This window comes from Apium graveolens, chromosome 1 (genome assembly GCF_009905375.1).
Source record: "Apium graveolens cultivar Ventura chromosome 1, ASM990537v1, whole genome shotgun sequence".
Taxonomy (NCBI): domain Eukaryota; kingdom Viridiplantae; phylum Streptophyta; class Magnoliopsida; order Apiales; family Apiaceae; genus Apium; species Apium graveolens.
The window spans coordinates 6,507,243-6,528,028 of NC_133647.1; the positions used below are offsets into that span (position 1 = coordinate 6,507,243).

Consider the following 20,786-nt stretch of genomic DNA (forward strand, 5'->3'; position numbering starts at 1 on the left):
TTTAGCATATTCGGTAATACTCTGTATCAAGATTAGTTGTTTTCAGTAGAAAAGAAATCCCATGCTTTATAGAATATTTTTTGTTGGATTAAAGTAAGTTCTCTTAATCCATGTTTCCTTGCTATATTTTTAATTTAATTTACCATGTTTGTTGGGCTTTTAATCAAGACTGTTGGGCTATCAAGACTGCTGGGCTTGTTTTATTTTTATTGCTGAATAAATAATAGATAGATTTATCAGATATAGTAGTGTGACTTAGTCATGCACGTAGTTGAGTAGTTTTAGGAAGCGTTTGAATTAGTACCAGTACTGGAGTAATAGTAGGAATGTTTTCAGTCTTTTTCTGCACCACCTTCCTGGTTGGTTTCTATTATTTATGTATTGCAGTTTCTTTTAGTAATACAACAACGCAACTTTCTTTTCTCAGTTTTATATCTCAAACACTTTACATAAGTCTGTCTGTATAAATATTGCAGACAATATTTTGGTATCAGAGCTTGATAAAACCAGTGGATGCCCAAGTACATGCCTAAGACATCAGTTGTAATGGAGACGCAGAAGCACAAAGAAGGCACTATTGGTTTGAGTTATCCTATGTTGGCGAAGAACAACTACACGTCGTGGTCACTGAAGCTAAAAGTCTATATGCAAGCACAAGGAGTGTGGGATGCTATAGACCCAGATGACCCAAAGGTAGCTGTAGAAGCAAGGATGGATAAAATAGCAATAACTACTATCTACCAGAGCATACCAGAGGAGGTATTGCTATCCATTGCTGAGAAGACATCCGCCAAGGAGGCCTGGGATGCGATCAAGACAATGTGCATAGGCGCTGACCGTGTACAAAAGGCGAAAGTACAAACATTAAAGACGGAGTTTGAGACGATGAGCATGAGGGAAACGGACCAGCTTGACGACTTTTGTATGAAGTTGTATGGTATAGTAACAAATATCTGTGTTCTAGGAGAAAAGATGGAGGAATCCAACATCGTGAAGAAATTGCTTCGTGCAATTCCTTCAAGATATTTGCAGATTGCTTCAACCATAGAGCAATTTGAAAATATGGAAGAGATGACGGTAGATGAGGTGGTGGGTCGACTGAAGGCCCATGATGAAAGGTTGCGTGGACAGGTAGAAAGCACTGGAGGTCAACTTCTGTTAACTCAAGAGGAGTGGCAGAAAAGATCGAATAAGGATGGCCTTGAAAAGTATCGTTCTGGAGGTGGGAGTCGTGGTAAAGGAAAAGGTTTTGCCAAAAGCCATAGTACAGACAAAGGAAAACAGGGCCAAGCCGAAGATGGAGGTCGTGAAAATGGCTCAAGACGTGATAGGAGTAAGCTGAAATGCTATAATTGTGGCATTTACGGTCATTACGCATCAGAATGCAGAAAACCAAGGCGAGAAAAAGAGAAAAAACAAGAGGCAAATTTGACACAGATAGTTGATGACGAGCCAGCACTTCTGTTGTCTGAAAAGAATACAAGTGAAGGTGAGCTTGTCTTACTAAACGAGGGAGGAGTTGTTCCTAAGCTAAGTGCAGATGGTGACAGAAAAATACAGAGCAACTTGTGATATCTTGATAACGGGGCAAGCAACCATATGACTGGGGATCGATCTAAATTCAAGGAACTATATGGAAATGTAGCTGGGCAGGTTCGTTTCGGAGATGGATCAACAGTCAACATAAAGGGAAAGGGATCGATAGTTTTTTAATGCAAGAATGGAGAACAGAGGTTGTTGAAAGAGGTATATTTTATCCCAACTCTTTGTAGTAATATCATATCTTTGGGTCAACTGTCAGAAGAGGGGAATAGAGTAATTATGAAAGCTGAATTCTTGTGGGTTTATGACACGTTTGGAAAGCTGGTGATGAAGGTACGTCGATCTCCAAACAGACTCTATAAAATAATTATTGAGGATACAGGAGGTGTTTGCTTGTTGTCAAGAGCTGAGGAAACAACTCGGTTGTGGCACACCAGACTCGGCCACGTTAATTTTAAGGCTATGTCAATTATGTCAGAAAATGATATGGTGTATAGTTTGCCAAAAATGGTACAACCAAAAGATGTGTGCCAGGGTTGTCTGGTATCTAAACAGACCAGAAAATCATTTCCTTCAAAAACGACGTTCACTGCAAGCAAAATTCTGGAGCTCATCCATGGTGACTTGTGTGGTCCCATTTCACCGCCAACACCAGGTGGCTGTCACTACTTCATGCTGCTAGTTGATGATTTCAGTAGAGTTATGTGGGTGTATATATTGAAAACAAAGGATGAGGCTCTGGATTCTTTCAGAAAGTTCAAAGCTCTGGTTGAAAATGGTCGTGAAGAAAAAATAAAAATCTTGAGGACAGACAGAGGTGGGGAGTTTTGCTCAGCAAAATTTAATGAATTTTGTGATGAAGCAGGCATCATGAGACATCTCACGGCACCTTATTCCCCGCAGCAAAATGGGGTGGTTGAACGTAGGAATAGAACCGTGGTTGAGATGGCAAGAAGCTTGTTGAAAGAAAGGGAAATGCCATCAAAATTTTGGAGTGAAGCAGTAAGGCACGCTGTTTACTTGTTGAACCGACTACCCACTAGAGCTCTAACTGGAAAAACACCCTACGAGGCTTGGTCAGGTAACAAACCAAACATTGATCATGTTAAAATTTTTGGGTGTATGTCATATATGAAAATTCCTGCTGTTTATGTTAAGAAGTTGGATGACCGGAGTAAGCCGGTTGTGAACCTCGGTAAAGAACCAGGGTCCAAGGCATATCGTTTATTTGATCCAAAATCAGGGAGAATCCATGTAAGCAGGGATGTCATATTTGAGGAATCGAAAGGATGGCCATGGAATGACATAGAGATGGTTAAGGGTATTGTAGCACCTACATTTTCTGTGATCAACATTAGCACAGGGGTGACAGAAACTAGTGAGCTTGAGCTGGAATCCCAGTCACCTTCATTTCAGTCGACTCCATACACACCTGAGAATTCTTGACTTTTAGAGTCCTCACAGTCAGCTGAACAAACAAGCAGAGCAACAGATTCATCACAAAGCATTGAACCGAGAAGATTCAGGTTGTTGGGAGAAATTTATGATGAAACAGAAGAGATAAAATTGCCTGATGATTTACTTCTGCTAAGTGTGGAAGAGCCCTCAAACTACCATGAAGCAGCCAAAGAAAAGGAGTGGAAAATTGCAATGAATCAAGAGATAGAATCGATAGAAAAAAATCAGACTTGGAGGCTAACAGAACTACCAGTTGGAAAAAGGGCGATTGGGCTAAAGTGGGTTTTCAAACTAAAGAAAAATACTGAAGGAGAAGTCATCAAGTACAAAGCCCGTCTCGTAGCAAAAGGTTATGTATAAAAACAAGGGGTTGACTATGAAGAAGTTTTTGCCCCGGTTACTCGGTTGGAGACAGTCCGGTTGATCTTGGCTCTTGCAGCTAAAAATGGACGGGAAGTCCATCATTTAGATGTAAAATCCGCCTTCCTCAATGGCGATTTGCAAGTGGAGGTATATGTTTTTTAGCCTGAAGGTTTCGAAAAAACTGGTGAGGAACATAAAGTGTACAGGCTTATGAAAGCTCTCTACGGATTGTGTCAGGCGCCAAGGGCATGGTATGCTCGCTTAAGGAGATGTCTTGAAGGACTGGGTTTTACTAAATGTCAACACGAGCATGCAGTTTATACACGTAGAGAAGGATATGAGTCTCTGATAGTGGGTGTCTACGTGGATGATTTAATAATTACTGGGACAAGGCTATCGAATATAGGAAAATTTAAAGAGCAGATGGCTAAAGAGTTTGACATGTCTGATTTAGGCAAGTTGTCATACTACCTGGTTATTGAGGTCGAGTAAGGAAAGGACTACATAGAACTGAAGCAGGCTGCGTATGCGAGAAAATTATTGGAGAAAGCTGGGATGTCTGAGTGTAACTCTGTGAAATATCCTATGGAGCCTAAAATCCAGTTGCACAAGGACGAGAAAGGAAAGGCTGTGAACCCAACTGATTATAAAAGCCTTGTGGGTAGTCTGAGATATTTGGTGCACACACGCCCATATATTTCATTTTCAGTTGGTGTTGTTAGCAGATACATGGAAAGACCCACTGTCCTCCACTTGAATGCAGTGAAGCGTATAATGCGATACGTACGTGGAACTTTGGACTTCAGACTGGTTTACTTGAGAGGTAAAGGGAATTACCTGTTAGCAGGGTTTTCGGATAGTGATTTAGCTGGCAACTTGGATGACAGAAAGAGTACAGGTGGGTTAGCATTTTATCTGAATGAAAGTTTAATATCTTGGGTGTCACAGAAACAAAAATGCGTAGCTTTATCTTCGTGTGAAGCCGAGTTTATGGCTGCAACTGCTGCAGCATGTCAAGGCATATGGTTGCGTAAAGTTCTAAATCAAATCTCGGATGCATACATTGGACCTGTGGAACTGTACGTTGACAATAAATCTGCAATTGATCTGTCAAAGAATCCAGTATTTCATGGACGCGGCAAACATATTGATATTCGTTACCACTTTATTAGAGATTGTGTTGAGCGTGGAGAAGTGATCCTGAAGCATGTTCGAACAGAGGAGCAGAAGGCTGATATTTTAACCAAAGCCATGTCGAAGGTGAAGTTCGAGCAGATGAGAGCGTTACTGGGAGTTAAAGATTTAGTCAAGAAAAGTCTTTGATTAAGGAGGTGAATGTTGGGCTTTTAATCAAGTCTGTTGGACTATCAAGACTGCTGGGCTTGTTTTATTTTAATTGCTGAATAAATAATAGATAGATTTATCAGATATAGTCGTGTGACTTAGTCATGCACGTAGCTGAGTAGTTTTAGGAAGCGTTTGAATTAGTAGCAGTACTGGAGTAATAGTAGGAATGTTTTCAGTCTTTTTCTGCACCACCTTCCTGGTTGGTTTCTATTATTTATGTATTGCAGTTTCTTTTAATAATACAACAACGCAACTTTCTTTTCTCAGTTTTATATCTCAAACACTTTACATAAGTCTGTCTGTATAAAGATTGCAGACAATAATGTTTTCATCTAACAATCAGAATAGATCTTGTAGATTACATTTAATATGAAGGATTTGATTGATAATAAAGAAATATTCAGTAAAAATGATTAATTTAAGATTGAGTATATACAAATTGATAGTTGTTATTTATGTATATAAGTAAGTAGATATATTTTTATATTTATATTAATTTTCACATTTAATAATTTTATGTCCATAAAATATTTACAGGAAATAATGAAGAAAATGCTACACAAATATGAAAGCAGATGATGAAAATCATGGTACTTTAACAATATTAGAAATGAATCTTCATTATGTACTGTCTATTTAGACTTTATAACTTTTTGGAATTTTTAAATTTTTTGAATATTATTCTTGCTTTAGAGACACTTGGGCAAACTCGAATGTCAATTGCAAAGATGATGGCTGTGGCATGGGCTGAGTCATCACCTGTACATGATTTGGAGCCAGGGCGGAGCAACTGGGGAATTGATGGAAAAGAAGGTCTGTCACCTAGCAGATGGTACAAATCCTGCAAGTACACCAAGTACTGCTGAGGAGCCATTCATCATTGTAGGAATATAAGTATAAAGGGAAAATTAATTGAAACGTTGTTAAACTATTAGCCTTTTAATTCAAACGTTGTTAAATAGGTCCCTGAATTATTATTATTTTTTTACTTTTTCCAATCCCTCGACATTTAATTTTTTCTAATTCTCATACTTCCGTATAATGTTGACTAACAGACTTTATTCAAATATGAGGAGGTAAATAAAAAATAAAAAATGCTGAGTTGTATTCTTAAATGGCAGATATGCGATGAAACTCCATGAAATTCACTAATAGACTTAAAAACGTGCAATTTGCAAATTATGCTAAAAATCTAGGTTACAACTCACGAAACCAACTTTCAAAAGCAGTTTCAAGGATAAAAATATTGGACATAATATTCAAAGACTATTATAAAATCATGAAATTTAAACTAACATTTCAAGACAACATAATACAAGAATTAGAGAAGTATTTGGTTGAAGTCCCGTTGTTGGCCAAACCGGTTTTAAATGAAACTTTGTGTTTGTACTTGGCTGTTTCAGAAAACGACTTGAGCGTTGTGTTGGTAATGGAGGAAGAGGCTAAAGTTCAGAAACCAATCTACTATATCAGCAAGATTCTACATCGAGCTGAGTTAAACTATTCGACTATAGAAAAGTTTGCCCTAGCCCTGATTATGACTTCAAGGAAATTGCATCTTTATTCCAAGTGCATAAGATTAAAGTATTGATAAATCAGCCTTTGAAAAACATCATTCATAGTCCAAAGGCCAGTGTAAGATTAATTAATGGGCAATAGAGCTTGGTGACTTTGATATCAACTATAGACCTAAAACAATAACTAAAGCTCAAGCATTGATTGACTTCGTGTTGAATGTGCCATCGACAACCAAGAAGTCGGGGGTAGGAAGATACTCAAGGAGATATGAATGAAAAAGAGGAAGAGAAGAAATTTGAGACCAAGGAATTTTGGGTGCTCTATTTTGATGGGGCATAAAAATAAAATTCGAGTGGAGATGGGCTAGTATTGTAGAGCCCAGATGGTTTCATGATTAAATATTCCATGAAGTTGGATTTTCTTAGTATGAACAACGAGGTAAAATCTGAAGCTCTGATAGCAGGACTTTGCCTAGATGGAACTGAGAGTTAAAAACTTGAAGTTCTATTGAGATTCAAAGTTTGCGGTGACCCAAGTTAAGGGAGAATTTGAGGCAAGGGATGAAACCATTACTAAATATACGAGACTTGTGAGAGCTATGATGAGTCAGTTTGCTTAATTCCATGTTGAGTACATCCCAAGAAAGGAAAATTCTAAGGCAAAAGCGTTGTCTAAGTTTGCTTTGTCAGAATTAGAAGAATGTTCTGGAAGACTGTTGAGTATATCACTAATATATATATATATATATATATATATATATATTGACATCCATACGGTTGGATTGATGAAAAGTATTTTTTAAAAAGTAGAAACACAAATTCAGGACTAAATACTAATTAGTTGTACTAGTCAAACTGATGTCTGACTATTAAAATGGAAAACTAAATAAAATTATTTTGATCTGAAACTTTGATTTATCACTAATATATATATTTATTGACATCTATATGGTTGGATCTCTGAAAAATATCTTTAAAAAAATCGAAACACCAATTCATGACTAAAAACAAGTTAGTTGTACTACTCAAACTGATGTTTGACTATTAAAATGAAAAACCAAATAAATTTATTTTGAACTGAAAATTTGATTATATCACTAATATATATCTAGTCATATCCATATGGTTGGATAGATAATTAAAAAAAAATAAAATCGAAACACCAATTCAGGACTCAACACTATGTAGTTATGCTAGTCAAACCGATGTTTGACTTTTAAAATGGCAAACCAAATAAAATTATTTTGATCTAAAAATTTGGTTCTATCACTAATATAACTAGGTCAATTGACATCCATACGGTTGGATCGATGAAAAATATTTAAAAAAAATCAAAACACCAATTCAGGAGTACTAGACATTAGTTAGCTATTTTAGTTAAACTGATGCCTCATTGTTAAAATGGTAAACCAAATAAATTATTTTGATCAGAAATTTTAGTTATATCACTAATATCTATATATATTTACATCCATACGGTTAGATCGATGAAAAACATTTTTAAAAATCCGAAACACCATGTCAGGACTAAACACTAGTTAGTTGTACTAGTCAAACTGATGCCTGACTTTTAAAATGGCATACCAAATAAAATTATTTTCATTTAAAATTTTGGTATATCACTTATATATATATATATATATATATATATATATATATATTGACATCCATACGGTTGGATCGATGAAGAATATTTTAAAAAAAATTGAAACGCCAATCCATGTGTCAATGTTGAAGCATTATTTTCCAGATTCGAATCATGTGATAGAATATGAGCCAATCGAGATTCAGCCAGACTTGTCTTTTGTACAACGACCAGTACAGATTTTAGACCGGCAGGAAATAGTGCTTAGGAATAAGTCTGTGTCTTTAGTGCGAGTCTTGTGGAAGAATCCCAAGGTTGAAGAATCGACTTGGGAGTTGGAAAGCGAAATGCGAACTGAATATTCTCACTTGTTTTCTTAAACTGATTCTGAGGACAGAATCCTGTTAAGGGGGGAATGATGTGATATCCTGGAAAATTATATGAATGTTTTGTGTTAAATAAATAAATATAATGTGTTGTATGAGTTTAAAATGATTGTTGTCATGATTTTACGTGTTATAATTGCTATTTTTGGCCCCGCAAGGACCATAAATTTTTTTGATTAATTGTTATGTGTTTAATATGCATTTATTTGAATCGATCCGCAATCTGTATGCGTGTTTATTAGCGTCTTTATCGAGGTACTCGTTTTATCTCGTTTTATGTGTGTTTCAATGTATTTTATGTGTTTTCGGGGTTTTCTGTTAATTTAGGAATCCTTTCGGTTTCTCAAAAAGAAACGGACCGGGACCCTACCAGGACGTTAAAGCCCTCGAAAATCGTATTTTTATTTTTATAAAATTTTGGGACTATCAAATATCCAATATCTTTGCATTTTTGAATTATTCCTAATTATTGGGGAATTTTAATATAAATTTTATATTTATTTGCTTCTAAAATTATTCCCCATAAATATTATTTTTGGGCCTAATTATTTTAATTATGGGAATAAAACATCCTAATTGATTTTGGATATAGAATTTCAGAAAATATAAATAGCTGCATAATTCTTTTTAATTCATTTATTTTCATTAAAATTTCAGAAAACAGAAAGAAAATCAAGAACTTAAGTTTTGGGGTTACAAATCCATTCTTGTTCTTCATCCAACGATTTTAGGAGCTTCGGTGATCCTTTTTGACGTTCTAATGCTCGAATTGAAGCCCTTTTCATGCTCTATCTTTCGATACAAACATCATCAACAAAGGTTGATTATCTTGTTAATTCATTTTTTTGGTTTTCGGTTCGAATTAGTGTTCTTCGTTATATTGATCTTTGGGTGATTTTGATAGTAGGAATAGCTTTAGCATGTTCAATATAGTCGATTTATGCTATAAGATTGTAGTTTGTAGTCCCGACATACAACCCGGATGGGTTTGGGTGACCTGGTCCCGACCCATTTCATTCTAATTCAAACCAGGTTTTAAACCTAGAATTCCCAATTTCTGTTTCGTAATGGTGTTTCTGCCCTTTTCCTTTTAAACTTTAATCAAAATTCATTTTCTATTTTCTAAAAATCATTTCTTTTAATTTCAAAAATCATTTAGTTATTATTTTAAATTCTAAAAAAAATTTACTTAATTATTTTAAATTCCATTTTTTTTTATTTTTTTAGTATTTTCAAAAAAATCCAATTTGATTAAATTATTTATAATTTATTTTAGTTAATTATTTATGGATTTAATTAATTGATTAAGTCATGTAATCAAATAATTTTATTTATAGATAGTTATGAAAAATATAAATTATTTATAATTAATTCAAATAATTCTTAAAAATTATTTTTGAGCTTTTAAAATTTATATTTAGTTATATAAAAACAATTAATATTATTATTAATTAATATATTTCTATTTTATTCTTATTTTATTCGTAATAAATAAACCATTCGTCCGTTTCATATGAAACGAACATGTGTAGACTCATAAAAATATTCCGCTTCCAATAAAAATACTTACGAGACCTAATTTCTTTTTTATTGAAAGGTCGTTTGATTTGTGAGTCATTCTGAGTCGGTAGCGGATCGATAAATACTGTTATTGACCTGATTTCAATTCTAAACGTACTGAGACCTATCTTTTGACGATCTGACTTATGTGTTACATAAATTTTCTGATTATGTGTTATATGAATAACATGACTACGTGTTATATGATATGCATGCTATTTGTTTACAGTTTTAAAATGCCATGATTAGTTATAAACGATCGGGTAGATGTCAAGACATATAGTTACGTCGATTGAGTTTGGTTCTATTAATTAAGATAGTCCTTTTGTTTATAGAATCGAGTAGCAAGGAGTGCAATCAAGTGTTAGACGGAGTTGATAGCCATCAGTTATAAACCAGCGTTATAGTGAGAAGTTATCGAGCATACCAGGCAAGTATTCCTGAACTTTCTTATGATACATTGCAAGTTTTATGCCCTATTCTAAATTCAGAATAGTGAATTACTTTGTTTATTCTTATACCAGGCAAGTAATCCTGAACTTTCTTGTAGTATAATTGCAAGTATCCCTACCTTCAATTAACGTTCAAGCGATATTTATTCTGAACTCTATTATGGAAGTTTCCATACTATTCTAAGTTCAGAATAGTTAAAAATTTTATATTTCGCTGTAAATTACTTTATACAGTGGAACGTTGAGATGCGATCAGCGAATAACCAATTGTTCTAGTTATTTCGCCATCAGTTGATGCGATTACTCTGGACCATGTGAAATGGGGAGTTAAATGGATAAGGATGTCATTGATACGACTCCTTTAATTAAAATTGTTTTGTGAATTTGTTATTGGTTAACGTAAGAGGTCGATGCAGCGGTCCAGCATGAGCTATTATACGAACGTGTAATATCTTACAAGGCGAATATATTTCTTTTTATGGATATCCAATTGGTACGGTATGGCTTCGGGATACCGAGACCTATATTTACGGTATGGCTGCGGGATACCGATGCTGTTTCATGACTGATCATCAGGAACAACAGAGTGCATAATTGTGATTTATTAAAGGTATCGCTTAAATATTAAATATTATATCAGCTTCTGGTTTTACTCATCTATTGTTATTGTTGTTCAATTATGAACTATATATTGCTTGCTGAGCATTTCTTCGCTCATACTTGTTTATTATTCTGATCTTTCAGCTAAGTCAGAGCAGGTTTGAGTTCCAGGTTTCCCCAGGAGTTATGCACTTGTAAATAGTTTGGTGTATTTTCCAGGTAGACTGTTTTGGGACGTTTGAATAGTCTAGAGGTTTGTCATAATATCTGAATAATTTGTAAAACTAAATAGACTTATGGGTTGTAATAACATTTGGTTTGTATTAGTGCCTGTTTCATACTATAACCTGTGATCAATCCAGTTGCATGCAATGGGTCATATTTATTATTTTAATTCCATTATGCCTATTATATTGTGGTTTATCGGTCAGTGACTCCAAAATCTAGACCCCGGATTTGGAGGGCGTCACAGCCTTGGTCATAGAGGATGTGAAAAATGTTGTGCAGAATTTTGTTGGTTCTTTTGTAGCATCAAGCTCAGTACAACCCTTGTCTACATCAACACCCCGAGAAATCCAAAATCTGTAAGCTCAAATCTCTTCACTATAGTCTTTCAATGCTTCTTTGTCAACTCAAGTATCTCAGTTGACAGCTTTGGTGCAGAGTCAACAGGAAGACATCATGACCCTAGTAGACTCCCACAAACATCCCCAAATGTAAAATTCTGTCTCTTTGAGAGCTATTATGGGTGCTTTGAACATTCCTCTTCCTGTATTTCCAGAAGTAGTTAGACCTGAAATCCTACTCCTCTAATATTGTCTGCTACCAAGATTAAGGGGGAGATAGAAGATATATTGCTAAAATCATTCAGTCAAGCCACAACTATAGTTCAAACAAGTCAAGTTGATGTTGGGAAAGAGAGACTACAGAAAGGAGCTAAGGGACCCCGTCTGGAGAAAGGGTTTGATAAATTACTCAGGGTTCTCAAAGTTTCTCTAACCAATAACTTCTTCACCTGCAAAAAGGCTTTGGACTGTGAACAACTTTCAGGAAATGAGGATTGTGGCCAACATAAATGACTCTAGTATGGACAGATGTATGCTGATGTCTCTCAACTATCTAATATCTAAAAAAGCATTTGATCTAGACATTCTGATCAATAAAGTCAACGGGGTGATTCTAGATGATACTCTCTTGCTAAATGAACTCAAAAAGGCTCAAATAACTGCTTTTCCAGAAGCATATCTCCAACCTAGCAAGGGAGTGACCTACATCTGTTCATCAACCAAAAGGTGCAAAAATTTTATAATTTCAATGCAGTGCGTCATGTAAAATTTGAGGTTGATCATGATAATATAAGATGGTTTGAAGCACAAAAGGATCAAGACTATAGAAGATGAAGATATGATAAAGATACTGGGAAGATAGTTGAAAAATGCTGATAACCTGTTGCATAGAACTCAACCCAATACCAAAGATGATTTGGATGATGATGAGCAGAAAAAGGATGAATACAAATCTTCTAGATCAAATCCAAGTCAATCTTCTAAAGCAACAGGAAGCAAGATGTATGAGAAAAGAAAGGAGAAAGAAGAGAGAAAAGAATATGGAAAGGAAAGCAGGAGGAGTGGTGAAAGGGAGTCACAGAAAAAGAATGTCCATGAATTAAAAGTTTCACAAGTCAAAACTACTCAAACCATCAAGCCAAGACAAACACCATCTCAACCAATCCCAATTCAAAAGCCTAAATTCCTACTCCAACAAACTGCAAATACCTTACTCAAACTACCAATCAGATCCAGCCAAGTCACACTAAAGAAATTACAAACCTACATTCATTCATACCTCCAGGACTGTTGGGAGAAAACCTAAGAAAATGTAAGCTGATGCTGGTGTCATCTGGAACTGTTTCAATAAAGATGATTTTCTACCTCTAAACATGAGTGTAATAGATGATGACTACTTTCAACAACTATCTGAAGAAATAGTCAAAGTTTGGGTTGTCTCTTTGCCAAAAGTGAGAATCTACTATTTGGATGGCTCATTCATCTTGCTTAGCAGGGAAGTAATGGAAACATTCTCAACTACATAATTGAAGAGGGTGATTAGCCTGATGAAGGCCAAGGATACAAGTACAAGAATGTGGAAGGCTGTGATGTCTGAAAGGCTGAGAGAAAGGAATGAAAGACATGCTAGGATTAAGGCTGAGAAGGAGGAAAGGGAAAGGCAGTATTCCAGGGAGATAGAGATGTTTGAGAAAAGATCAAATCAACTCAAGGCTAGAGGGCTGAGTAGAATATCTAAAGATGGACATTTTCTAAACATTCATGTTGGCAGATTCTCAAGATTTAGAGTTGTTTACCTCAACACTTACTCATTGGATGAATGACTCAAGCTGGTAGAAGCCTTAAGAGGGACATAAATAATTGAAGAACTACAAGTACTAGTAATTCACTAGGACCTCATTAGGAAATAATCGGGCTATGAAAAATTCACTTGATGGTTGTAATTGTTGAACTTATGTAATCATGAAATGTATAAAAATTTTTATTTATCAATCTTTTAATTTTTATGTATTTGATTTTAGTTTAGGGTTAGTCTTGTTATGAGGTATGAATTTTTGTTAAGCAATCTTCTCAGAAATTGGGGGAGATTGTTGTGCAAGACATGCCTGTATAATAATAAGACTAAGTTACATTGAAAGCCCTGAGATTTAGTTGTTTGATAATCAATTTTGTATTTTGTATTATATTTCTTGAGTCTGTAAATAGGTTAAAAGATTAGACTAGATGATTTTTTTGTGAACAGATTCATGATAAGGAATAAACTCTGGAAGAAGATTAAGCCATGATCTTGCCTCAGAGAAAAATGTAGAAGCTTAGAGTTGAATAAAGTTATTCTAGGAAAAATGTTTTAAGTCAAAAAATCTACAAGTCACAGATCAAGCTATATCGAGAAGTCGTTCGAGAAGTCCAGAATGACTTATCGAGAAGTTCAAAATGGTTTATAGAGAAGTCTCAGAGATATCGACAAGTCAGATGAAGACGTAGAGAACTTGAGATATCGACAAGTCATTTCTACATATAGATAAATCAGAGATATTGACAAATCAAATAAAGATGTGAAGCACTGGATATATCGACAAGTCAATTTCTCATATAGAGATCTCAGAGATATCGACAAGTCAAAATGTGTATATAGAGATCTTAGAGATATCGACAAGTCATTTCTACATGTAGAGATCTTAGAAAAATCGATAATTCATTTCACATACAAAGATTAAGAGACCTCGATAAGTCAAGTATACCTATAGAGAACTTAGAGATCTCGATAAGTCATTATACTTATCAAGATGTCACTTCTCTATAGAACAAACTGGAGATCTTGACATACTTCTCAAATACAGAATGCAGACAAGTTCAAGATTCAAGATTATCTGTCAACCCACGATCTATTCACTAGATTAAAGATTCTACAAAGTAGCTAAAAGTATACAAGATTAAGGGCCAAGATTAAATGGACAAAGGGTGGTCACAGACCTGCTATATTCTGCACAGATTTGCTAAGCTAGAAATGAAAATAGAAAAAGATTGCTTTAGAATGTAGTTTAATACATTTTAGTGCAAGTCTTATAAATCCGTGCTGCTTGTCTATAAAGCATGCACTGGTCCTCATTTTAGAAGTAACAAACAGATTCATATATTCTTGTATTCTCTCAAGATAGAAGCCGAGTTCTTATTTTCTTAAGAATACAGAATTTGTAGCAACACTAACTTAAGTAATACAAATTAAGTGAGTTTTAAAACTACTGTGCTTATTGATTTATTTATTTGAACAAAATATCTCTGCAAATCTAAACTGCTTTGTTCACCTAATATCCAAATAAATTTAAAAAGGCTAAAAATCCTAGAAAGACATTCACCCCCCTTTGTTGCATTCAATATCTAACAAATACAATGGTCATAGGTTTCTCTCAAAATCACTATCGTATGGATTCTGTAATTAAACTAACATATGTCCAATTTACCTTCCAGAATACAATTTAGTACCAATTTCACACAGTTATGCAAGGTAACAATATATGTCTATGCCGTCACAAAATTACTATCAATAGATATAATCATGCATCATTCAAATATTATATCAATTAACTATAACCCTCTTAGTATTACAATTAACTCGCTACCCTACTAAAGTTGATCAGACAATAGCAAGTATTAGCATGAAAATCACTTAAATGAATAAACCGCAAACTGAATATATTACTTCTTATCAAAATACCAACAATCTCATAATAGGGTTCCATAAAAATCGTAACTTATATTATTTTACTTCATAATCAATTTATCAAAATAAACCCAAGATAACCAACATAAATTCATATGAAGAGATATAAAAAGATAAGAGAAAACAAAGGAAATTAGATGTATCCAATATGTCTAATAATAGTCTTTTTAATGAATTAAAATAAATACAAGGAGATTTCGCAATTAGAATTGAATTTCAGGAAAGTAAATTCTTAGTTCACTTTTGGACTCTTATTCTGGGCTGATTCGGCTGTAATATAAATTCAAGACTAATTCTAAATTAAATCTCTTCTCATAAAATTTCCGTGGGCTATTAAATCATCATAATCGGACTTGTAGAACTCTAGATATGGTCCAAACAGTGTACACTACGCAACTAGCCCATAAAATCCAAATCCAATATGTTTAATAATAGTCTTTTTAATGAATTAAAATAAATACAAGGAGATTTCGCAATTAGAATTGAATTTCAGGAAAGTAAATTCTTAGTTCACTTTTGGACTCTTATTCTGGGCTGATTCGGCTGTAATATAAATTCAAGACTAATTCTAAATTAAATCTCTTCTCATAAAACTTCCATGGGCTATTGAATCATCATAATCGGACTTGTAGAACTCTAGATATGGTCCAAACAGTGTACACTACGCAACTAGCCCATAAAATCCAAATTTTAATGAAATTTATCTCCAATGCTGAATTTGTAAACTCCAAGCCTTTCTTTATTATAACTCCTTGATACCCACAATAAAAAACTAATTATTGTTAAATAAAAATCTAAATCAATATAAAATTACCAAAATATAGGGACAATATTAAGATAAAGTGCACGCTCATCACATCCCCACACTTAGCATTTTGCACGTCCTCGAGCAAAGAAAAGGGAAAAACCAAAGTTTTAAGCTACTAATAACACTGTCGTAGGTGATCATGGTTGCATTTGACATATGCAACAAGCCCTTTAAACCCCAAGGTACCCTAGTGGACGAGTAAGGTCTGGTGAGGGCCTATAGTGAATGTACCCACAAAATTCCTAATTTTTTTCTGGCTGCCAAGTCTCAGACATGAAATATATCATAGTACTCAACGCATGCAACCATAGAGATGTAATATCTCATAGATGTCACATAATGCGATTCCTCAACTTTACACACCAATGAAACTATTAAAGCACACACACATAATCTCAAAAGAGTAATAATCATGAATAATATTAAAGTCTCAATCAACAAGATAATAACATGCTTTGGATAGAAAAATAACCTCACAAACACTCAAAGCACACAAGTGTTTAGGTGTAAATTTATCACTCAAGTTCAATCAGATGTACATGTGCTACCATAAGCTTGCTTGTACACAAAAATCTCTAGACTTTGTGTATGTATAAATCAAAAGGTCTTTGTCAAGGATTGTAATGAGGCTTGGGAAATGGGTAGGATATCAAAAAAATAAACTAACAAGTGGCTAAACTTGATAACTAGAAGAGAATAGTGTTCACTTTTAATTAAAGCACCCAACATAAAAAATAGATCGTGTAAATGTTGGCACAACTCTCGCAAGCATTAAACACCAAAGTACATATTGTAATGTACTTTTCCACTTTCACATTATACAAACCAATGAACACAAATCCTACTTGATCTCTTTTTTGTTCATTTTTTAAAGTCAAGTCATTCTCTAGTAACCAAGGGCAGTGAAAAGTCACCCTCAAAGGAGTACTTTACACTTTGTTGCAATGCATTCCAAATTTGTTTCTCGAAGATCAAGTAAGTGAATCATCTTAATTCCCACCAAAATATCCCACTTGAACAAAAAATCCCCACACTTAGAATTTTACCAATCCCAAACATATATCACAATGCTCCACCAGTCAATTAAAATAAGAATAAACAATTATGCTCAAGATTTAATTGGTGACATACGAAGAAAAAGGATATAGGCTCAAGGGGGCTCACTAAGAATTATTTTTCAAGGTACTGTTTGGGATAATAAGGTTAATCCTAACGCCTTTATCATTTTTACACATACACAATATCAATATGCGCACTATCTGGTATAAAACAAGTTCTAGAGCAACATGCACAATGAAGAATAACTCACAAAAAAAGATTAATGAAGGATACATCAATCATAAAATTAAGCTCAAGAACTCAGAGGGTAATAACATGTTATACTCATAAAAATTGACAATGACGCACATTGAAGTTTTAGATTTTCGCAAGCACATACAAGACACCATCATGCACATGATATTTTATGCTAAGGAGACATACACATGAAATACAAAAAATAAGTCCAAACAATGTGTACTTATCCTTATTAACACGCTATATTTACAAGGAAATCATATTTTTTAATATTTTCATTTTTTTCTGTGTTTTCCTAATTTATATCACATTATAACTTACAATTGTGAACATATCATTAAACAATACTAAGAGGAAAAAATAGAAAACTCCTCAATATTAAAGATTGATTTGTTGTGAGTAGCCACATGCATACAAAAACATCGACCTTTGCACCATGAGAAGCCATGATCTCCCTACGAGTAGTCTGTCTAATCCAAGTCGCTTCACCATGGAGAGTTCAACCTTCACCATAGTATGCATGTCTTCTGTTGTGGACTTAATAAAAAGATCTTCTGGAACTCTAAATCCGATCTCCACTATTCAAAAGTCAGATGTCAGAGTAATAAAGATGTCCGGAATTGAGGATAATCTGACCGTTGAAACTCCGGAAAATGCAAAAAATAAGGCAGCCGACTCAACTAGAAATTTTCCTGTGATTTTTTCATCTTCAGCGCCTGTAACTACAATTTCAAACAAACACATCAAGGTAACTCGTGGGCATAAAAAACTAACTCTAACTAATAATATAGTCTTGAGTTGCCTCCCAAGAAGCGCTTTTCTGTAATGTCTTTATATAGACATGAAACCAATCTTTTTACTTGAAAATTTCATACCGTAACGTAAAATTTTGCAGTGAGTCTTTTGGAGGTAATTTAAATATCTTATGCGGAACCACTTTCTTGATGAAAATATTCAACCTTCTCCTCTCTGCTAAAGAATCTATTCAAGGGACTTGTAGCAAGATTTGCGTACAAAAAGAGAGAACAATATTACCAAAATTTGATATAAGTAATCCAACACATATCTGTGTAAGACTTTACTTATTGTAGCAATCAATAAATGGATATGTTTTAAGATTTCTTATTATAATAGAATAGAATTCCTTATTGATTGTGTAGCTGTGCAGAATATAAGCACGTATTAGGTTTTCACTATAGGTGTCACGAATTGATATATCTTTCATTTAACCTAGCAACTCTCAAGGAGTATTGTTCATCCATTGAGAGAGTAGTTTTGTAATAAGTTTTTATCAGTCAATACAAAACTGTTTCATTCTGTTGAGTATATAATTCGATTTGTTTGCATAAACTATATTCACCCTCTCTACAGTTGTATTAAGGACCTAACAACAAGGGTTCTATGGCTTGTAAAATACTAATCTATAACTAATATTAGACTCAGGAATAACAGTAGCTTTCTTTTTACTCTTTCTGTAATCAGTATCAATATGATTAGTATTACCACATTTAAAACAAGTTTTCTTAGGAACATCAAGAATATACTTGTAATTACCTGCTTTATTATATCCTGTAATTAAGCTCTTTATTCTCAGCAATTAAACTATCATTTTCAATTGACTTATTCTTAAAGTTAACATGCAGAGAATTTAAGAACTTTTTTAATTTAAAAAAGTTGCCAGTATCTATGTGAAAAATAGTCATTTGTACCTTATCAGTGGAAGGCACATCCTCTCCATGATTTGCCATCAGTGCATATCATTCATCATCACTGTTAGGTCCTGATGTATCCATCCAGTCCTTGTTTGAGCTTGAGGTGAAGAGTGCTTTTCCAGTTGACTTAAGACACTCAGTAGCAAGATGTCCCCTTTCATTGTAGTTGTACAAGTCACCTTGGCCTTGTCAAACTTTCTTCCCTTTAAGGAATGACCTTAATTCTTTATAAATTTCTCTTTGCCATCACCATAGTACTTTTTATTAAAACCAACTTTTCTCTGTGGCATTCCGAATCTCATCCTCCTGAAACCTTTCACTAACATTGCAGCAATTTCAATAACTTGAGGATCATCCAATTCAATTTCAGAATCCTCAGCAGTCTGTGTCAGGATCTGATGATTCATCAGTATCTGACATCTCAACCATATTCCTTCTTCTTGAATTCTCAGTGGCCCTTTCCTTGTTCATGTGAGTTTCGGAATTGGATGCTACAACCTTCATTTTCTGTCCTTTCCTGTTCTTCCTTTGTTAGATCTCCAAATAATGGGTTTTCAGCATCCGATAGACTTCATCCAGTGACAGTTGATCAAGATTATACTGATGCCTGATAATGGATGCCTCTGTATACCCTTCTTCAAGTAGAGCCCTTAGAAACTTGGTGTTGGAATCCTCTCTATCATATTCCTTTCCAACTAAGGATAGATCATTCAACAATGTCAGAAATCTGTCATAAGTGTCAGTAATGGTTTCTTCAGGCTTAACATCAAACTTTTCATACTCTTTAATAAGAACATCCCTTCTATTATTCTTGATTGCCAATGTTCCTAGATACTGAGTTTCCAAATCATCCCATATAGCTTTGGCAGTCTTGCACGAAATCATTCTGTTTGACATAACATCGTCCAAACTGTTGTGAAGAATATTTCTGAATTTAGCATCATTAAGCATTACTTCATTCTCAGGATCTGACAATTCAGATTTCTCTTTCCTGATATAGAGTTCAGGAATTGTTGTTGTCATTGGCACAACCTTTTCAGGATAAGAAGGTCCATGATTGATTATATCAACATAAGCATTATCAATGGCTTCAAGAAATATTAACATCTTTACTCTCCAAGTCAAGTAGTCATCCTTTTTCAAGAATGGGATCTTCATGCTTTCATGCTTACTTCTTGACATCATGATATTTTCTAATTAACAATCAATAAGACTGCTCTGATACCAATTGTTACCCAGTAAATGATAATTGTTTAAGGGGTTGGATATAATTATCAAACAATTTGATATCAAGAAAGTAAAGTAAGAATAAATGAATCAAATAATAGTTTATTAATTCTATTATAAACTGTTACAAAACACTCTCAAGAAAATTAATGTTCTTGAGAGCTGCTAGGTTATGATAATACTCAAGAAATGCACACCCTAAAAGATAACCTATTCTGTGTTTATATATTACACAACTAATCTATCAAACTCTATCAATTACAAGATATGTTACAATATGATTTATCTTGTTTCTTTACAAATCTAATCAACAATTTCGATCCTATAAATCAGGAACCAATAGTAAACCTTTCCACAAATGTTAGGACTTTGTAAATAATCAAATCCTCATTTACACTGTGATCGTGATAACAAGTCACATCCTGATGTCGTGATAAATCCTGATGCAGATATTGACGACATGCAAATCTTGACTTGTTGACAGATGGCGATATTCTAGCAAATCTTGATTCCTGACTTAAAAATTTTTTCCAATAAAAACCAACTAATTTTTTAGCATCCGTTTTTACCTCATGTCAGAATGATTTAAGACATCAGTTTCCTTTAATAATCTGATATGTATTAGGAAGTTTTAACTAAACATGCA

The 20,786-nt window shown here is 34.2% G+C and overlaps 1 protein-coding gene across 1 annotated transcript; it reads right to left on the minus strand.

Moving 5' to 3' along the window:
• Window positions 1-19,444: 19,444 nt before the first annotated feature.
• On the minus strand, window positions 19,445-20,095 carry LOC141674325 (uncharacterized). The gene has a single exon (XM_074481256.1). The coding sequence runs from the start codon at window positions 20,093-20,095 to the stop codon at window positions 19,445-19,447; it is 651 nt and encodes a 216-aa protein (XP_074337357.1).
• Between the last annotated feature and the right edge of the window lie 691 nt (window positions 20,096-20,786).

Bases quoted from the DNA above. Each gene is read 5' to 3' on its own strand.
- LOC141674325 (XM_074481256.1), bottom strand. From the start codon at position 20,095: ATGTCAAGAAGTAAGCATGAAAGCATGAAGATCCCATTCTTGAAAAAG.